This window comes from Dama dama, chromosome 22 (assembly GCF_033118175.1).
Source record: "Dama dama isolate Ldn47 chromosome 22, ASM3311817v1, whole genome shotgun sequence".
Lineage (NCBI taxonomy): Eukaryota > Metazoa > Chordata > Mammalia > Artiodactyla > Cervidae > Dama > Dama dama.
The window spans coordinates 4135908-4152514 of NC_083702.1; the positions used below are offsets into that span (position 1 = coordinate 4135908).

General features: G+C 61.8%; 1 protein-coding gene across 1 annotated transcript in view; it reads left to right on the forward strand.

Moving 5' to 3' along the window:
* WNT7B (Wnt family member 7B) overlaps positions 1-15144 on the forward strand; it is a 49544-nt gene extending 34400 nt beyond the window's left edge. Inside the window, exons 3-4 of the mRNA XM_061124014.1 lie at positions 6192-6463; positions 12536-15144. Coding sequence (XP_060979997.1) covers positions 6192-6463; positions 12536-13015 — 752 coding nt within the window. The 3' untranslated portion in view covers positions 13016-15144. The remainder of the gene's footprint in view (positions 1-6191; positions 6464-12535) is intronic.
* Positions 15145-16607: the final 1463 nt, after the last annotated feature.

Here is a 16607-nt window from a genome sequence, read left to right on the forward strand (position 1 = left end):
CGCAGTTAATCAGGTCATCATGAGCTCAATTAGTGCTGGTCGTGGCTTTCTGAAGATAGGTGCCAGGCCCCTCGGGATGCTAGGAAGTGGGATGTGACTTTGAGTGGACTGTGAGATAGGTGTGTGTGCCTGGGGCCTGGGGCGGGAGGGCAAGGGAGCTCTGCCCTGGGAGGGCGAGAGGAGCCCTGTTCTGCCCAGGCCCCCGCGTTACCCTGTAGCCTCATTTGTCCCCCTCAGTGTGTGCATGTCTGCTGGCACTCAATCATATCTGACTCTCTGCGACCCCACGGACTGTAGCCCGCTGGGCCCCTCTGTCCATGGGATTCTCCAGGCAAGAACACTGGAGTGGGTTGCCATGCCCTCCTCCAGGGGATCTTCCTAACCCAGGGATCTAACCTGTATCTCCTGCATTGCAGGCAGATTCTTTACCGCTGAGCCACCTGGGAAGCCTGTCCTCTCCAGTAACTGCTCACAAATCACTGCCTGGTCCCCAGCGTCCTCCTTGAGGTCAGGGTGAGGGGATGGCATGGTGGGCGAGGCCCTGATGATCCGGGAAGACCCTCTTTCCCTGGACTTCAGGTCTGGCTGGCATGCAGTGGCCGGGGTGGGGGGTGCGTCTTTGCTCGGGGTAGGGAGCGAGGTTAAGTCTGAGTAACCAATAGGAAAGAGCAGAGCCGGGTGGCCTCTGAGTGGCCAGCGCCTCAGTTTACCTAGGGGGCAGTGGTCTCTGAGGGTCAGCTGTTCTGGATTCATCTAGAATATGTGTGGAGGGGGCAGCTGGGCAGGCTGCCTGGGAGGAGGCCGTGGATAGCGCAGAGGTGCCTGGCCCGTCCTAGGGGCCCCGAGCTGTACCTGGCCATCCGCGGCCCGCCCTGGCCCCTCATTTGGTGTCCGTGAGGGCGATGCCTGTTTATACTGTTTGCTCTCCTGGGACTGTGGGGTAAATGGGGGCACAGGCTCAGAGAGCGTTTGTGACCGGCCTGGGGCTGCACCGCAGGTGTGAGATTACAAGGCCAGGGCGTTCCTGCCTGCTCCTCCCCGCGTATGCCCGAACCTCCCTCTCTGCTTCCCTGAAACCTTGGGCTGGGGGCAGGGCTGGGCTCATCGAGCCCACCTTGACTTCCCGAGTGCCAAACAGACTGCCAAACCTACTGCTGGCTCTGGGGTCTGCGGGTGCAGATCCGTCTGGGGTGCGCTCCGGATCCCAAGCAGGGCCCCTGGGCTCCAAGAGCAAAGAGTGCCCCCCAGGACAGCGGCTGGCCGCACACAGACTGTCCCCGCTGCCTCCACCCAGCTCCCCACCCCCATCACCGGCTGCATCTAGAGCAGCCGCTGAGCTTGCGTGTCCATCGTTGCGGCTGCCTGGGCAAATCACTTCCTGCCACTGAAGCTCAGTGTTCGCATCTGTGAGATGGGTCTCATCCAGAGGAGTTATTCTGTGGGTGGTCATGAAGATAGAAGGGGATGATGCCATGGCACGCATCCAGCCCCTGCCCTGCTCATGTCCAGGCTCAGGGGGCAATGCTGCGGGGTGGGGGCACACGGAAGAATCAGACGTGGATCCCACCCACCACCCCTGAAGCCCGTGGGCACCTGGCAAGAGCCAGGGGAGGCCATCTCACCTCACGGGGGGGCTTCTGGAAGCAGGGGTCCTCCTATCTGCGTTCAGAGCCTGGGTGCGCTGCGGGCACGTGGGCAGGCAGGCAGGGCTCCAGGAAGAGGGGGCCAGTGTCCCCCACGCAGGCGGCAAGGAATCAGGCTGCTGTTTATCCCAGCAGAGTGGTGTGCATGGGGGCACAGCTGCACCTGCCCACAGGCCACCAGCTGTTGGGCTTGGACAAGCAGGGCTTCCAGGAGTGGTGGGTGGGACGCGTGGGCCTCCAGGGCTAGAGGGCATCTCGGGGCCCGGGAGTCCCGGATGTTTGCTGGGAGAAGGCCCACGGGTTTGAGGGGCTTCTCTCTAATCCCAGCCCTCCCCCGTCTCACCCTGGAGGACAGGCAGCCAGCCCCTGTCCTGGCTGTGATCTGGTCGGGGAGGGGGCAGGCCATGTCCTCCCTCCGGGCCGGGCACACTGTGAGTCAGCCCCGAGTCAGCGTCCAGTTCTGTGAAATGGGGCAACAAAGCCGTTGCATTAAATGAGATGCGCCTGCAGAGCGCGGAGGGGGCGGGTGAGCGATCCCCTCCATCCCGAACCCCACGTGACTCCTCGGCTCCCCAAACCATGCCTGCCTCATGCTCACCTCCCCCTTGTCTCCATGGTGAGATGAGAGGGCTTGGCTCATTAAAACCAAATAAAAAAGGAATTAGCGGGAGTGGCAACCGGGTGAGTAACTGATGAGTAACTGGGTCTGAGCTGAGCACGGGCAGAAACCAGGCGGGAGCAGAAAAGATGGGGCGGGGGGGTGCTTTTTGTGAAATGCCCTCCAAACACGCAGCCCGCCCTGGCCCGGGCACCTGCTGGCCTGCTTGGCGCTTTAGGGTGGGGGGTGTGGGAGTCCCCCTTCTGGCTGCTGTTTGGGGAAGAAGAGGAAGGAGGGGTCGGTGGGGGGGGGGTGTCCAGGGCCTCCGAGGGCACGCCCACATCCTGCTCACTCAGGCAGGGCTTGGTTGTGGGACTTTCAACTCCGTGGGCCTGGCCTCCTGGTGGATTACACAACCGAGGAGATTCCTCACACTCCAGCGTGTGGCACGGCCCACTCCGAGGCTAGCTCCGCCTCACCAGGGCTCCCAACCAGTGTTCAACTGCCAGCTATCACTCCCCCCCACCCACCCCACTGCACGCCTGGGGTCCACAGATGGTCCAGAGGCAGAATCCCCCTGCCAAGGGGCTGTGCGTCCTCTTCCCCGGTCTCTTCCTGCCCACTATGACTGAGGGCAAAGGGGCCACGGAGGGGGTAGGATGACCTCCGTGACCTATGCCCCAGGCCCTCCCTCTGCAAAGCTGGGCTTGGATTCCACTGCCCGGGTTCAAGTCATGCTTCAGCCATGAACACCTTGTTTCACAGCTTCCTGATAGCTCAGTTGGTAAAGAATCCACCTGCAATGCAGGAGACGCTGGTTCAATTCCCAGGTCGGGAAGATTCCCTGGAGAAGGGATAGGCTACCCACTCCAGTATTCTTGGGCTTCCCTTGTGGCTCAGCTGGTAAAGAATCCGCCTGCAATGAGGGAGACCTGGGTTCCGTCCCTGGGTTGGGAAGATCCCCTGGAGAAGGCAAGGGCTACCCACTCCAGTATTCTGGCCTGGAGAAGTTCATGGACTACAGTCCACGGGGTCACAGAGAGTCGGACACGACTGAACGACTTTCCCTTCACTTCACTTCACAGCTTCTGTGTACCTCGGTGTTCTCACCTGTGATGTGGCAATAAGGATAAAACCTCCAGTTGTCGGGAGAGGTCGATGAGAACACGTATGAAGGGTCAGGGGGTGCTGGTGCTATGAGAGCTGGTGAGGAGGAGGGAAGCATAGCTCCGCTGATCTGCTTGCTAATTAGTTCCAGGAGCCCCCGCCCCCAGCAGCCAGTGTGAGCTCTAAGATCTGAACCCCACAGCTTCTCGCTCGCCCCCACACTGGCAAAAGTGCCACCTGCTTCACGGCAGGTCGCTGGCCACCCGCACGTTGGCTCCCTGGCACCTCGGCCACCTTTTTTCATGACTCTTGATCTCCTACTCCCAGCCCAGGAACACCAAACTGTTGTACACCTCTGCACCTACTGTATGCACACCAGGAGCGTGCACCCACCACACACACAACACACACACATTCACACGCACCCATGAAGAGTTAACACATACTTCTTGTTAAGACTTAAAGAGGTCACCTCTTGCAGGAAGCCTTCCCTGACTGCTGCACCCCACCCCCAACTCCCCACCGAGAGGCAGATTGAGGAATCCTTGGAGGTTCCGTGGTTCCCTGTGCCCCTCCTCGCAGAGCTCTGTGGTCACCTCCTCTCCTGGAATCCCCCAAGTTCACTGCCACCTCCCCTGCCCATACATGCCCATGCATGAGCTAGTCAGCAGGCTCTGCTGGGCTCGGGCAACACCAACACGAACAGAAGGAGTTCAGTCGCCCACTTCCCACCTTGCTCTCCCTGCCCCTGTCTGGTGCTCCCGGCTAGTGGCCTGGATGGTGCAGGACCAGGGCTCCTCCAAGAGCCCCTCACTGGGCTGAGGCTGACTTCTGATGGAGCAGGGCCATCAGAGTGGTCCCCAGGCAGGAGGGGAAAGTGTAGGCAGGACGGGCCCGCCCGGGAGGAGGGGCGGGTGAGCAGCAAGGCCCTGGGAAGGTGGTGCCCTTTGCAGCCCCTGGTCTTTCTGGGGAGGAAGGGATGTTGGACACCACCCTTCCCTCAGCTCTTCTCAGAGGATGGAAGTTTCCAGGAAGCCACGGCCCCCTCCGAGAGGCAGAGGCCAACCAAAGCCTCCTCCACCCTGGGCCCCTGAGACCCTGGTCCTCATCCTGAATGGGAGACACCCCAGGAGCAGGGACCCCAGATAGGTGGGCCCCCAGAGGGAAGACACTCGCTGAAGCTGAGTACCCCACCAAGGGTGAGCCTGCTAGGGGAGTGGGGACCCCTTTGAAGGAGCCCCCCTCAGCCAGTTGGTGGGTGAGGAGGCAGGCCCCAGAGCACATGGCCCGCACCCAGGACAAGGCCGGGCAGGCAGTCGGTGCTCAGTGGATGCTTGTGGAATGGACCTAACTTGACTCTCAATCCTCTCTCAAGCTGGGAGGGACCATGCCAGACCCCTACTGTCCTCAGGGACAGTAGGCAAGCACACGGGGCATGTTGGCGCTCGTAGGGCACAAGCGCTGGGCTTATATGCTCCTGGGTTTCCAGGGCACCGCTGAGTCTGACTGGGCCATGCCCTGCTGTGGCTGAGGGCACTACCATTCCCGCTCACCAGACCTGGGCTTTGGTCCAGTCAACACCACTGAGCTCCGGGCCCGGAGTGGCAGGTGCTGGGGACCACACAGTCCCGGCCGTGGCCCTCAGGGAGCCTCTCTGCCCTTGGGCAAGGGGAGAGGTGCTCGAGAGACTGGGGCTGGGATGGCTGGATACATAGGCTGGGGACGGGGCATGGAAAATACAGAATTCAAGCTGGGACTGCCAAACTAAGGGGCCTTTGACCCACGTGGAGCCAGGAAGGCCCAGTGTTGGTCCCACCAGGTGGACACTGTCAAGAGCAATGAGAGTCAGATCTGCCACTGAGAGTGGTCAGGGAGCCCAGGCTGTCTTCTGGCTGGTGGTCTGGGAAGGCTGCTTGGAGGAGTATTGGAACTGGCTTTGGAAGGTTGTAAAAATTGGGGCATGAAAGGGAAGGAAATTCCACCCAAAAGACCAGGAAACGTCCAGGAGCATGTGAATTTGAGTTTGAGCCCCGGAATTTGAGTTGTTTGCGGTGGAAGATAGGGAGAGAGGGCTGGGGATCCAACTCTGCACGGACTTCAGACCTTCCCTTTCCAGCTCAGGCAAAGGAGAGGGAGGGAATGTGTGTGTAGTATATGTGTGTGCAGAACTGCACTTTGCACTCGCCTGGAGGATGGCTGGGTAGTGGGGTTGGCAGGGGAGACTCACGCCCCGGCCTGGCAGTTCAGTGGCCCCTGAAGCAGGCAGGGGTGATGGAGAAGGAAGATTCAGGTGGCCAGGGCCTAGTGAGGGGGTGACAGTGGGTGGTTAGAGAGAGAGATGGCAGCAAAGGGGTTTGGGGTCCACTGCAAGCTGGGGGCAATCTGCCTGGCCCCTGGCCGGTGGGGTGGGCGCCCCTAAAGGGATCCTGGGCACAGGTGGTCCGCTCCTGAAGAGCAGCGCCAGGAAGCTGGCAGAGGTGCAGGCCCAAACAGTCCCTCCCAGGACCCCTGACTGCTGTCTCCGAGGAGGAAACTGCCTCCCCACCCCGCACTCCCCCCACCCCCCCGCCCAGGCTCCTGGAACAGAAAGAGAAGGGTCGTCCGTGCGGGCGGCAGGGCTAGGGCACGCACCGAGTGCCCAGGGTGTACTGGCCTTACGGACAGCCCTGCCAGTTGGGTTCCATCAGCCCCACGTGGCTGAGTCGGAAGCTCAGAGAGGGTCAGGGCTGAGCCCAGGGTCACACGGCCGGCTGGCAGCAGGATCAGGGCCCAGCACCTGGCCCCCTGAGCCCACGGGTCGGAACCTGCGGGGTTCATCGTCCGCACTCGTCCCCTCCCCGCAGGGAGCCGTGAGGCCGCCTTCACGTACGCCATCACCGCGGCCGGCGTGGCCCACGCCGTCACCGCCGCCTGCAGCCAGGGCAACCTCAGCAACTGCGGCTGCGACCGCGAGAAGCAGGGTTACTACAACCAGGCCGAGGGCTGGAAGTGGGGCGGCTGCTCCGCCGACGTGCGCTATGGCATCGACTTCTCCCGGCGCTTCGTGGACGCCCGCGAGATCAAGAAAAACGCCAGGCGCCTCATGAACCTGCACAACAACGAGGCGGGCAGGAAGGTAGGGCGGGCGCGGGGCGGGGCGGGGCGGTGGTGGGCGGGTCTGGAGGGGCGGGGCGTCGCGGAACTGGGCGGGGCGCTGTGAGCAGTGGGCGGGGCGGGAGCTGGGAGGGGCGGGGCGACGCGGAACTGGGCGGGGCTCTGTGACCAGTGAGCGGGGCGGGGCGACACAAGCAGCGGGGCGGGGCGGGGCAGGCCTGCTTCAGGCATGACCACTGAGTTACCCAGTTATCCAGGGAGGGTCTGGACCTCTCTGAAATTTGGGCTTCTCTCCTAGCGGAGGGAGTTGGTGAACTGAGCCCTTGAAGGTGCAGGATGGGTAGTGTTGAGCACAAGCCATCACTTGTCCGTCCTAAGCTCTAAGCGTTGGGCCTTTCTATTCCAATTGCAAAGATTTGAAAACTGAGGGTGGGACTAGAGAATTTATGTGTCCGCAGCCCTCATCTGGTGGGCAGTGGTGTGAGACAGGGACCCTTTTTGCACATAGGGTAGGAGCCGGGCCTGGCAAGCGTCGGTGGTGGGGGAGGCCTCTAGGCCACAGTCTGTGTCCCTGCCCCACTCCTATAGGAGTCATGCCGATACACTCAGAAAGGCTTCCTGGAGGAGGCGGCCTTTGATTCATTTTGAGAGTCTGGAGGAAGGGGTGGTGCCAGGAAGCAGGAGCAGCCTGAGGAAAGGCAGAAACTGAGTTGGAGCCTCTTGAGCAGCCAGCTTCATGCGTGGGGTGGGGTGCAGAGAGGTGAGTGATAAAGGAAGACATTCAAGCCGGGACACAGTGGGGAAGAAGTCAGGGCGAGTCCAGCCCCGCCTCGGGGAGATGAGGGCCCCAGATACTGGGCTGGGAGGAGCGGCCGCCATGGCGGCAAGATGGCCCGAGATAGGGCAGCCAGCCGAGTGGAACGCCTCTGGGTCTGGCTCTCCAGCCCCGGGGGCTGCACCCAGGGCACCAGGGCCTGAGGGGCTCTGCAGGCCAGGGACAGACTAGTCTTTCCAGGCAAAGAAGACTTGAAAATGCCCTCTGCCCCCAAGCCCAGAGCTGAGCTCATTCACTCAACCAATGCCCCTGCCGGGTCTGTGTGCTAGGCGTCATGCCGGGCACGGGGCCCAGGTGGAGTGAGACGTGCCTTGGCTGTGGGAGCTCCGCCAGCGCCCAGTGGGCCCACATGCAGGGAGCCCAGGGGCCTGAGGGAGGGGTAGCGGTAGCTTCCTGAAGGCAGTGGTGTCCTCGGGGGGCCTTAAAGGACATGCCAGAGCTGAGAAGAGCAGAGCAGAGTGTGAGGGGTGAGGGGGAAGGACCTGGGGGAAGAGGGGGCAACTGCAGAGGGTTCAGGCTTGTGGGAGTACCAGGGGTGGGTGAGACAGGGCTTGAGACACATGCAGGGGCCAGCCCAGGATGGGCCTTGAGCGCCAGGCCCAGGCTTTGACTTCATCTTATGGAAGTGGAGGTTGCCATGCAGCCAGTGGTTGTTCAGTTACTGTCAGATGAACAAATGAGTGAAGAAATGAGTCTTCATTTCTGGACCTCCATGGAGTTTACAGAAAACATTTAGGCTCCATTCTCCATGTCTCTCTGTGTGTGTCTGTGTGTGTGTGTTAGTCGGGTCCGACTCTTTGCAACCCCATGGACTATAGCCCCCCAGGGTCCTCTGCCCATGGAATTCTCCAGGCAAGAATACTGGAGTGGGTTGCCATTTCCTTCTCCAGGGGATCTTCCTGACCCAGGGATCGAACCTGGGTCTCCGGCATTGACAGCAGATTCTTTACTGTCTGAGCCACGAGAGAAGCCCCAGGCTCCATTCTCTGGGCGCAGGCAATGGTGATCTGTGTCTGGAAGGGCAGAGGAAGAGAGATTCACTTACATGGAGGGTACCAGGAGGGCTCCCTGGAGGAGGAGGCACATCTGAAGTCTAAACTGAACCAATCCCCTTTGAGCCTCTGCAGTGGTTTAGGTCTTGAGCAGGGGCTTTCCCACACCCCTGGGAGAACAGTCTCACCATCTCCATTTTATATTTGGGGACTTGGTGGCTGGGAGGATAGGGGGTGGCAATTGGTAGGTGGTAAAAAAGTGTAGCGGCGAAGGCAATGGCACCCCACTCCAGTACTCTTGCCTGGAGAATCCCAGGGACGGAGGAGCCTGGTGGGCTGCAATCCATGGGGTCGCGAAGAGTCAGACATGACTGAGCGACTTCACTTTCACTTTTCACTTTTATGCGTTGGAGAAGGAAATGGCAACCCACTCCAGTGTTCTTGCCTGGAGAATCCCAGGGATGGGGTCGCACAGAGTTGGACATGACTTAGCAGTGAAGTGACTTAGCAGTAGCAAAAAGGCATAGGGGAAGTGGAGACTAGCAGGATTGGGCCTGAGGAAGACAGGAGGGCTGACAGCAGGAGGCTGGTGATGGGCCTGGGGCTGTTCGGGGGTGGGGAGGAATTGGGATGGAGAAGAGTAATATATTGAGGGGGTTTGACTGGGGTGGAGCCTTGACACCCGGAAGCCATGCACTAAGGAGAAGCAGAATGTTGGAGGCAAGGGGATGCAGATGAGCTGTGCGAGGGCCTGTCGGGGCCAGGGGAGCCGCAGCAAAGGCCTCTAACCTGGTTGGCAGCCAGGATTCTCCCGCTGACACTGTCCCCAGCTGTCCGCAAGGCCCTGGCTGGCCCCGCCCCTCTCCCACATCCATCTCCTCCCCCTCAGGTAGAAGGCGCCATGTGCCCCAGCCTGTCCCCACAACAGCCCCGACCCTGTGGGGCCGTGCTGCCCATGTGTAGTCTGAGCCCTTGGAAAAGGCCAGTGGTGGTGACCACACGGGGCCCCGGCTTATCATGGCAGCTGAGACCAGTGGGTATGGCTTCTGAGGTTTCCTGGAGAGCTGAGTCCAGACCTTCACGGGTCACTCTAATGTTGGGGCACCCCGGCCCCGTCGTAGAGCAACCAGGCCCAACCCCCAGCCCCCGGGCCTTGGACGGAGTTCAGCAAGTCAGGTGGAGAGGGGGCTGTTGCTGCCACACCGAAGTCCCACAGTGAAGTGGCTTCAAGCAAGAGGAATTTGCTCTTGCACAGAGCCAGAGGCCCAAAGTCATGGTGTCCGCAGGCCTGAGCTCCCTCTCGAGGCTCCCCAGGAGGGTCCTTCCGGCCTCTTCCAGCTCCGGGGGCCGCGGGCGCTCCTTGGCTTGTGGCCGCATTGTCCAGTCTCGGCCTCTGTCTTCACGTGGCCCCTCCTCTGTGTCGTGTTCCCTCCTCTTCTGTCTCTTACAAGAACACAGGTGTATCTCATTGCGAGTCTTACCTTGCTTACATCTGCAAACTTCCGATCTCCAAAGAAGGGCACATTCTGAGGGGCTGAGTGGACACACATTTGGGAGGACACTCTTCAGCCCACCCCAGACTGGCACACGGCCCACTGAATCCCTCGTGGGCCAGGATCAGACAAGCTGAATGTGCAGACCTGCTCAACTCTGAGCTCCTTCAGGGCTTTGGGCCACCAACCGGGAACACCCCCTAACTGAGCACCCTCCCCATAGAGTAGGCCAGCCCCTACTCTGGGAAGAACCCCAGTCTGCCCTTTTTTGGAGCTCCCTAGGGCAGGAGTGAGGCCCAGGGCTCAGTCAACAGCTCCTCTGGGCAGGGTGGGTCGCTCTGCACCCTCCTAGGTGGTCTCCTGGGGAGGTGGGGGCTGGCGCCACCACCTCTCTCTCTCTCTTATCATGAGGGCACTGAAGCCGGAAACAGCACATTCTTGAATCCTGTGATCACTTCCCAGGAGAGTGAGCCCCGGGGACCCAGCCAAGCGAGGCTTCAGCTCCTTGCTCTGCACACAATGGTCCAATCAACTTCATCTGAGGACTGTCACCATTCTGGCAACAGCGGAGCTGAATGTGGAGGGAAGGGGTTCAGGGCGGGCGGCAGAGCGAGGCAGGGGCAGCCGTTCAGCAGGCCAACGTGGGCACACCGATGGAACACCCGGCCTGCACAGACACTAGCCTGGACACTCCCGCCAGGTCTCTGGCCATCACTGCCCATCTGAGGAGGCACCTCCTGGGTCAGCAGCATGGGGCGGGGCCAGCTGCCCCCCAGGCTGGGGCTCTGAGAGGGCTATGCATCTGGTCAGCCGCTGGCCTGGACCATCCATGGCAGGCAGAGTGACCAGGGCAAGGGAAGCTTCCAAGCTCTGAAGGGCAGATTAGTAGAGCGAGGGGCTTTCAGGGAGAGGGAAGATTCCCTGGAGGAGGGCATGGGAACCTACTCTGGGATTCTTCCTGGAGAATCTCATGGACAGAGGAACCTGGTGGGCTACAGTCCATGGGGTCTCAAAGAGTCAGGCACGACTGAGCGACTTAGCACGCAGTGGTCCAAGCAAAGATGATCGTGGGGTGGAGGGAGGGGAAGGAGAGGTTGGGCTGGGATGAACAAGAGTGAGGAGAGGGGTGGGAGGCAGAGGAGAGGCCTAGAAACATTTTTTCTGAAGAGGTCGCACCTTCACCCAGAGCCCCAGACCAGACTTCTGGTCAGTGCCTTCGACCCAAATGCCCCACAGCAGTCATCAAGCCCTGCAATTCCAGTTCTGAATATTTCCCTGGGCCCCCTTCCCCTCCTCCGAATGCGGGGTCCCTCCCCACTTCGGCCCGCCCTTTGTGGAGTATCAGCCTCCCGCCTCCTCCCTCCCGCCTCCTCCCCAGATTCTCCCGTTCCACCCAGGACATCATTCACACAGGAGGAGAGAGCCTCGGCCCTTAAACTTCAGGCCGCTAGCCGCAAGTTGTGCTCATTTGGGTCGAATCTTCCTTTCGTGGTGATGGTGACAGCTCTCCAGACCTTCTCGCGACGCTCCCCTCCTGGAATGCAGCTCCTGTTTGTCTAATGAGCTTCTGCTCCTCCGTCAACACCTAGTACGGGCACCACCTCCTCCAGGAAGCCCCCACGCCTGGCCACCGCCCCCCTCACAAGCCCCTGCGCTGTGTATCAGTTTCCTGGGAGTCCCAGGGTTCGTCACCTTGGTCCAGGGCCCCGTGCGGTCAGGGCAGGCAGGAAAGGGATTGGGCAGTCACCAACACCGTGGCATGTTTCTCTCTCTGGTTCTTTCATTTCTTCATTCATTCATTCATTCACTGAGGGTCAGGGCTGGGGTTCTGGGCCAGGAGGCAGAGGGTGGCCAAGACCTCAGGCTGTCGCAGTGAGGCCAGCGGGAACTAAGACAGCTGACAAATGGCTCTTGTGCAGCCGTGGGGCGGCGGCTAATGATTCCCCGTCTTTAATCAGGCCCGGCTGGCAGGGCCTTTTCGATCTGAGTAAATGAGTGCCCGGGGTCAGGGCTGGCTCTGGGAATCAGCCTTCCGGGGCCAAGGAGGGAGGCCCAAGGAAAACACACGGCTGCACCCACTGCGGGCCCTCAGGGAGCTGGGGAGAAAGAACAACACTGGTCGGAGGGCGGCTTCCCAGCAGACGGCACGCCTGGGCCTCACTGATCCGTGCGCTCACCTCCCGCCTGCCCCCACTCCCTCCTTCAACAAAGGTGTGCAGAGCTCCATGTGCGTGCCAGGCTTCCATTGAACAGCCACTTATTAAGTGCTGACTGCATGCCAGAGCCTATACCAGGCACAGGGTGAGGGGTTCACATTTACTAAGCACCTGTTCTTGCTGGACCTGCTACCTAGAGGGGGGCATGCACCAGCTTCTTCACCTGCTGCTCTGTGACCTGCAGTGAGCCCCACGCCTACCCCATCCACCCAGCCTCAGTTTCCTCATCAGTGCATAGACTTGCAGCTCCCTGAAGGGTTGTGAGAATCTTGTGGAACTCATTTGATGAGCTCACGCCTCGCTCTGCTGAGGTCTGAATATTCTCACGGGGACCCTCATAGGGTCCTGTGCAGTAAGGGACCTTGTGGTCAGTAGCCCCATTTCATGGATGAGGAGACTGAGGCTCAGAGAACAGGAAACACTGATGTGTGGTCACACTGTGGGAAGTGGGGAGTCAGATCCGGGTCAGATGGAGGTGAGGTGGCAGGCCCCCCACCACCTGCCTCCGCCCCCCCCACTCCTCCCCAGCCGGTACTGAGCCTGTCCTGTGGCCTGCAGGTCCTGGAGGAGCGCATGAAGCTGGAGTGTAAGTGCCACGGCGTGTCAGGCTCCTGCACCACCAAGACGTGCTGGACCACGCTGCCCAAGTTCCGCGAGGTGGGTCACCTGCTGAAAGAGAAGTACAACGTGGCCGTGCAGGTCGAGGTGGTGCGTGCCAGCCGCCTGCGCCAGCCCACCTTCCTGCGCATCAAGCAGCTGCGAAGCTACCAGAAGCCCATGGAGACGGACCTGGTATACATCGAGAAGTCCCCCAACTACTGCGAGGAGGACGCGGCCACGGGCAGCGTGGGCACACAGGGCCGCCTGTGCAACCGCACGTCGCCCGGCGCGGACGGCTGCGACACCATGTGCTGCGGGCGGGGCTACAACACCCACCAGTACACCAAGGTTTGGCAGTGCAACTGCAAGTTCCACTGGTGCTGCTTCGTCAAGTGCAACACGTGCAGCGAGCGCACCGAGGTCTTCACCTGCAAGTGAGCGGCCCCGCCCACCCCGCCGCGGGCCCGCCCCGCGCCCTTGGCACCTCTGCCCGGCCGCCTGACCGCGCGGGCAGGGGTGTGTGCAGGAGGTGGGCGCTCCAGGCGCGAGAGGGCTCCCACGGGGCGGCCACCTTTTCCTGGCCCACCAGCGGCTCTCTCCTGCCACGCCAGTCCCCTCTTGTGGCAGAACAGTGCCCGTCAGCTGGTCCAGAGGGCAAGGCCGATGGCGTGAGTGTCCCCGGCGGCGCCCAGTGCATTTCTTTTCTCCGGGACAGTGAACCTCAAGGACACACACTTACCCGGACTCGGAGCGTCCTTCTCCCCCAGCCTGGTGGTGCAGGACGCAGAAAGACTTCGTCCCAAGCCTCAGCAGCCACTGGGCTCCAGGGCAGTTTGGGCAGATGTCGACAAAAATTATTTATGTTTTCTTAGTATCCGAAGAGGATTTTAGCACTAAGGCATAGCCGGTCCTAACTCCGTACTCTGTTAGCGTGTCCCCTTGCCGCCCTCTGCTCCCTCTTCTGGCCCCTGGGTACCCGCGGGAGCATCCCGGTGTATGGCCCTGTCCAGGGGGAGGTGGCTGGTGCAAGTGGTCTCTACGTGAGCTGGGTGGGGCGCTTGGTGGCTGGCACGGCTGAGACCGCCTGTGAGGAGAGCCACTGACAGGGACCTCTGGCCCCTTCCTCCCTTCTTTTGAAAATCATATCGAGCAAATCAGATTGTCACCCACATCAGGTTCCAGGAGTGCTGTGTCCCTGAATGCAGTTGCTCTTCCAGCCCTCCACCAGCCAGATGCTCCCCTAGTTTACAGAACCCCCTCCTGCCCTGGAATCAGCTGGACCCCCAGGACAGCACCATGCCGGGGCCGGCTGGTGGGACAGGGGGACAGTTCAGGGGTATTTGCCTTATTTGACAGATGGGGACCCTGAGGCCCAGAGCAGCTCGAGCACTAGTGAGAGACCCCCCAAGGCCGTGAGTGGGGGCTCTCTCCCGGGCTCAGGCTCCCTGACCGTCATCCCAGGGCTCCTGACCTTAAAGGCCATGCTCTGGGGACACCCAGGGTGACAGGCAGTCCCCATGCCTTGAAAACTCTGGCTGTGCCCCTCCCTGCCAGCTTCAGTGGGGTCCACGCCCCCCTTCTTGAGGTGCCTTTGAGGGTTTCTCTGGTGGTCTCCTTGCCCAGTCCAGGTCCTTTCATCCTGACCCTGATGCTGAGAAAGCTCGGATCCAGGGCACTGCTCCGCCACGGTCCCACCTGCTGTGCCAGCAGATAGCTGCCCTCCAGTCATCCGTGGTCCCCACCCCACGTCAAGTTACCCTGAAACCTGGGAGACAGGAATGGAAAGGGGTCCTGCTTGGTTCTAAGCTGTGGGCCGGGTGGGGAGAGAGTAGGGGCCTGAGATTCAGCGCTGGACATGCCTCCTGCCAATACTCCTGCCCACCATGGGGAGACCTAGGCACAGGGTCCCGGGGCCGGGAAGGACGGCGTGCGCCGGCTTCTAGTGCACCGCGGTCCTTGCACTCGTCCCGGTCCTAATTTGAGGTGTCTTCTCACAGAATCCCATGTCAGTGTATCTTCAGGCTACTAACCGGACAAGTGTGCTGGGCACTAGCCTGGGGTGAGTGACACTGGGCCCTGGCCCCTGGCCCCGGCGTCTACCCTGCCTGCCTGCACGATGCCAGGACATGCCACCAACAGCTGCTGTCCTGGGAGCTCCCAGGCCACTGTGAATGCCCCCCCAGGCCCCTTCCCACTCCCCCACCCCAGGTCCCAGGATACCCCCCTGAGTCCACAGGCCTAGCATCCTCTGCCAAGAAACCTGGTTAACTTATATTGTTATATAGCGTCGAAATGTCTATAGTGTCTCTTAAGTTATTGTGACCTACACTGGGTACTGGGGGGCGGGGGGATGGCCGCGCTGTCCCCGAGCTAGGCGCCTCCTTCTGCTTGAAACCGGCCCTTGGACCCTTGGGGCCCCTGATGCCACCAAGTCACGTGCACTGTCCCTCGGCGACTCGGTGGCCCCCACCGAGACCCCGCCCTCCCCTAATAGGCTGTCACCCTTCCCTTGGGTGGGGGCGGGGGTGTCGTGTGGCCCAGGCAGGGACGCTGGTGGCCGAGGCGCTGTGTGTCCCTGCGGTGGCTGTCCCCCCCGCCCGCCCACTTGAGGAGAGCTGGCGGGTTTCTGATGGGCTGTGTCTGGCCTCCCCAGGAGGGGAGCGCTCGGCTCCAATAAAGCTGGAATCAGAGAAGCAAGTGTGTGAAGTGTCTGCAGTCCTTGCTGCGGGGGTGGGGGAGGGAGGCAGGAGCTGTCCCCTGAGGACAAGGCCCCCCACCCTTTGGCGCCCGCCGTGTGGGCGGAGCTGGCGCTGTGCTGATGGCCCTTCCCCCACCCCGTCCTTCACACCTTCTTGGGGGGCTTGGTTCTCATGCCTGCCCCCAAGAACTTTGGGCCTGTCCCCACCAAGCAAGGGCCACAGCTGGGGGGCTGGACACAGACTCTGAGGCCTCCCCAGACAGCCTGGGTCAGGTCACAGGGGCAGGGGGGGTCATGGCCTGGTGCCAGGGGGCTGCTCTGGGGAGAAGTGGGGCTGAAGGTGGGAGGCCCTGGCCCCATCTGTCTCCCTCTGTGTCTCCTTCCCCTTCTGACCCAGTGGGGTCTGTCCTCAGAGTCCCCGTGGGTCTGTCCAGCTGTATCTGGGGGGTTTTGACTCCATGACCCCCCTGCCCCAGGGCGCTTCTTGCCCTCTCTGGGTGAGGCAAAGCAGCCCGAGGCCCCTGGGAGCTCTGCAGGCCCCTGGCTGGCCATCAGGCCTCGCTGCTTCTGCCAGAGGCCCTGTGAGCAGGGAGGATGAATGGCATTCCTGCCGAGGGCCGGAGGCATGCGGCGGGGCCGGTTTGGCCACTGCCCGCTGTCCTGAGGCAGCCTGGCATCACACAGCCCCCATCCACCTGGGCACCGAGGCCCAGATCCACGGAGAGGGGCCCCCAGGTGGGCTTTCGGAGGAGGACGTGCCCCTCAGGGCGTGGAGAGGCGGGGAGACAGGGCGAGCCCTGGTCCTGAAATCTCAGCTCTGTCCCTCCCGGCGCACCCCGCCCCCACCCCGGCCCTGGGCACAGCCTCTGGCGCCCGTGCCCCTGTATTCATCAGCATCTGAATCAGATACATCAGCGTCCCTAACCCAGAGCAGGAGGTGGCTGGGGCCAGGACTCGGGGGTCAACAGGATTTGGGGGGCCCCAAGCCAGGCCCTGATGCCCCGGGGAGATTGGCAGGAGGCCCCTACTCCCCACGAGACAGTGAGTGCGTCCGCGGTGGCGGCGGCTGTGGAACGCCAGGGTCCGGCTACTCCCACAGGGCCAGGAATGAGGAAAGAGCTCTGAGAATGCCCCAGCCCTGGTGCCCAGACTGTACTCACTGCTTGGCCACGGTTCAACCCCAGCCCCGGCCTCCCAGGGCCGCCCGACACACCCTCCAAGGAAGCGTTCCCCAGGCAGCCCGGCACCCCCACGGCCCCCAGAGTGACACCCGTGACCCCATCTCTCTCTGCGGGCCCTGGGTGTGCAGGCCTGTCCTGCCTCTGAACTTGC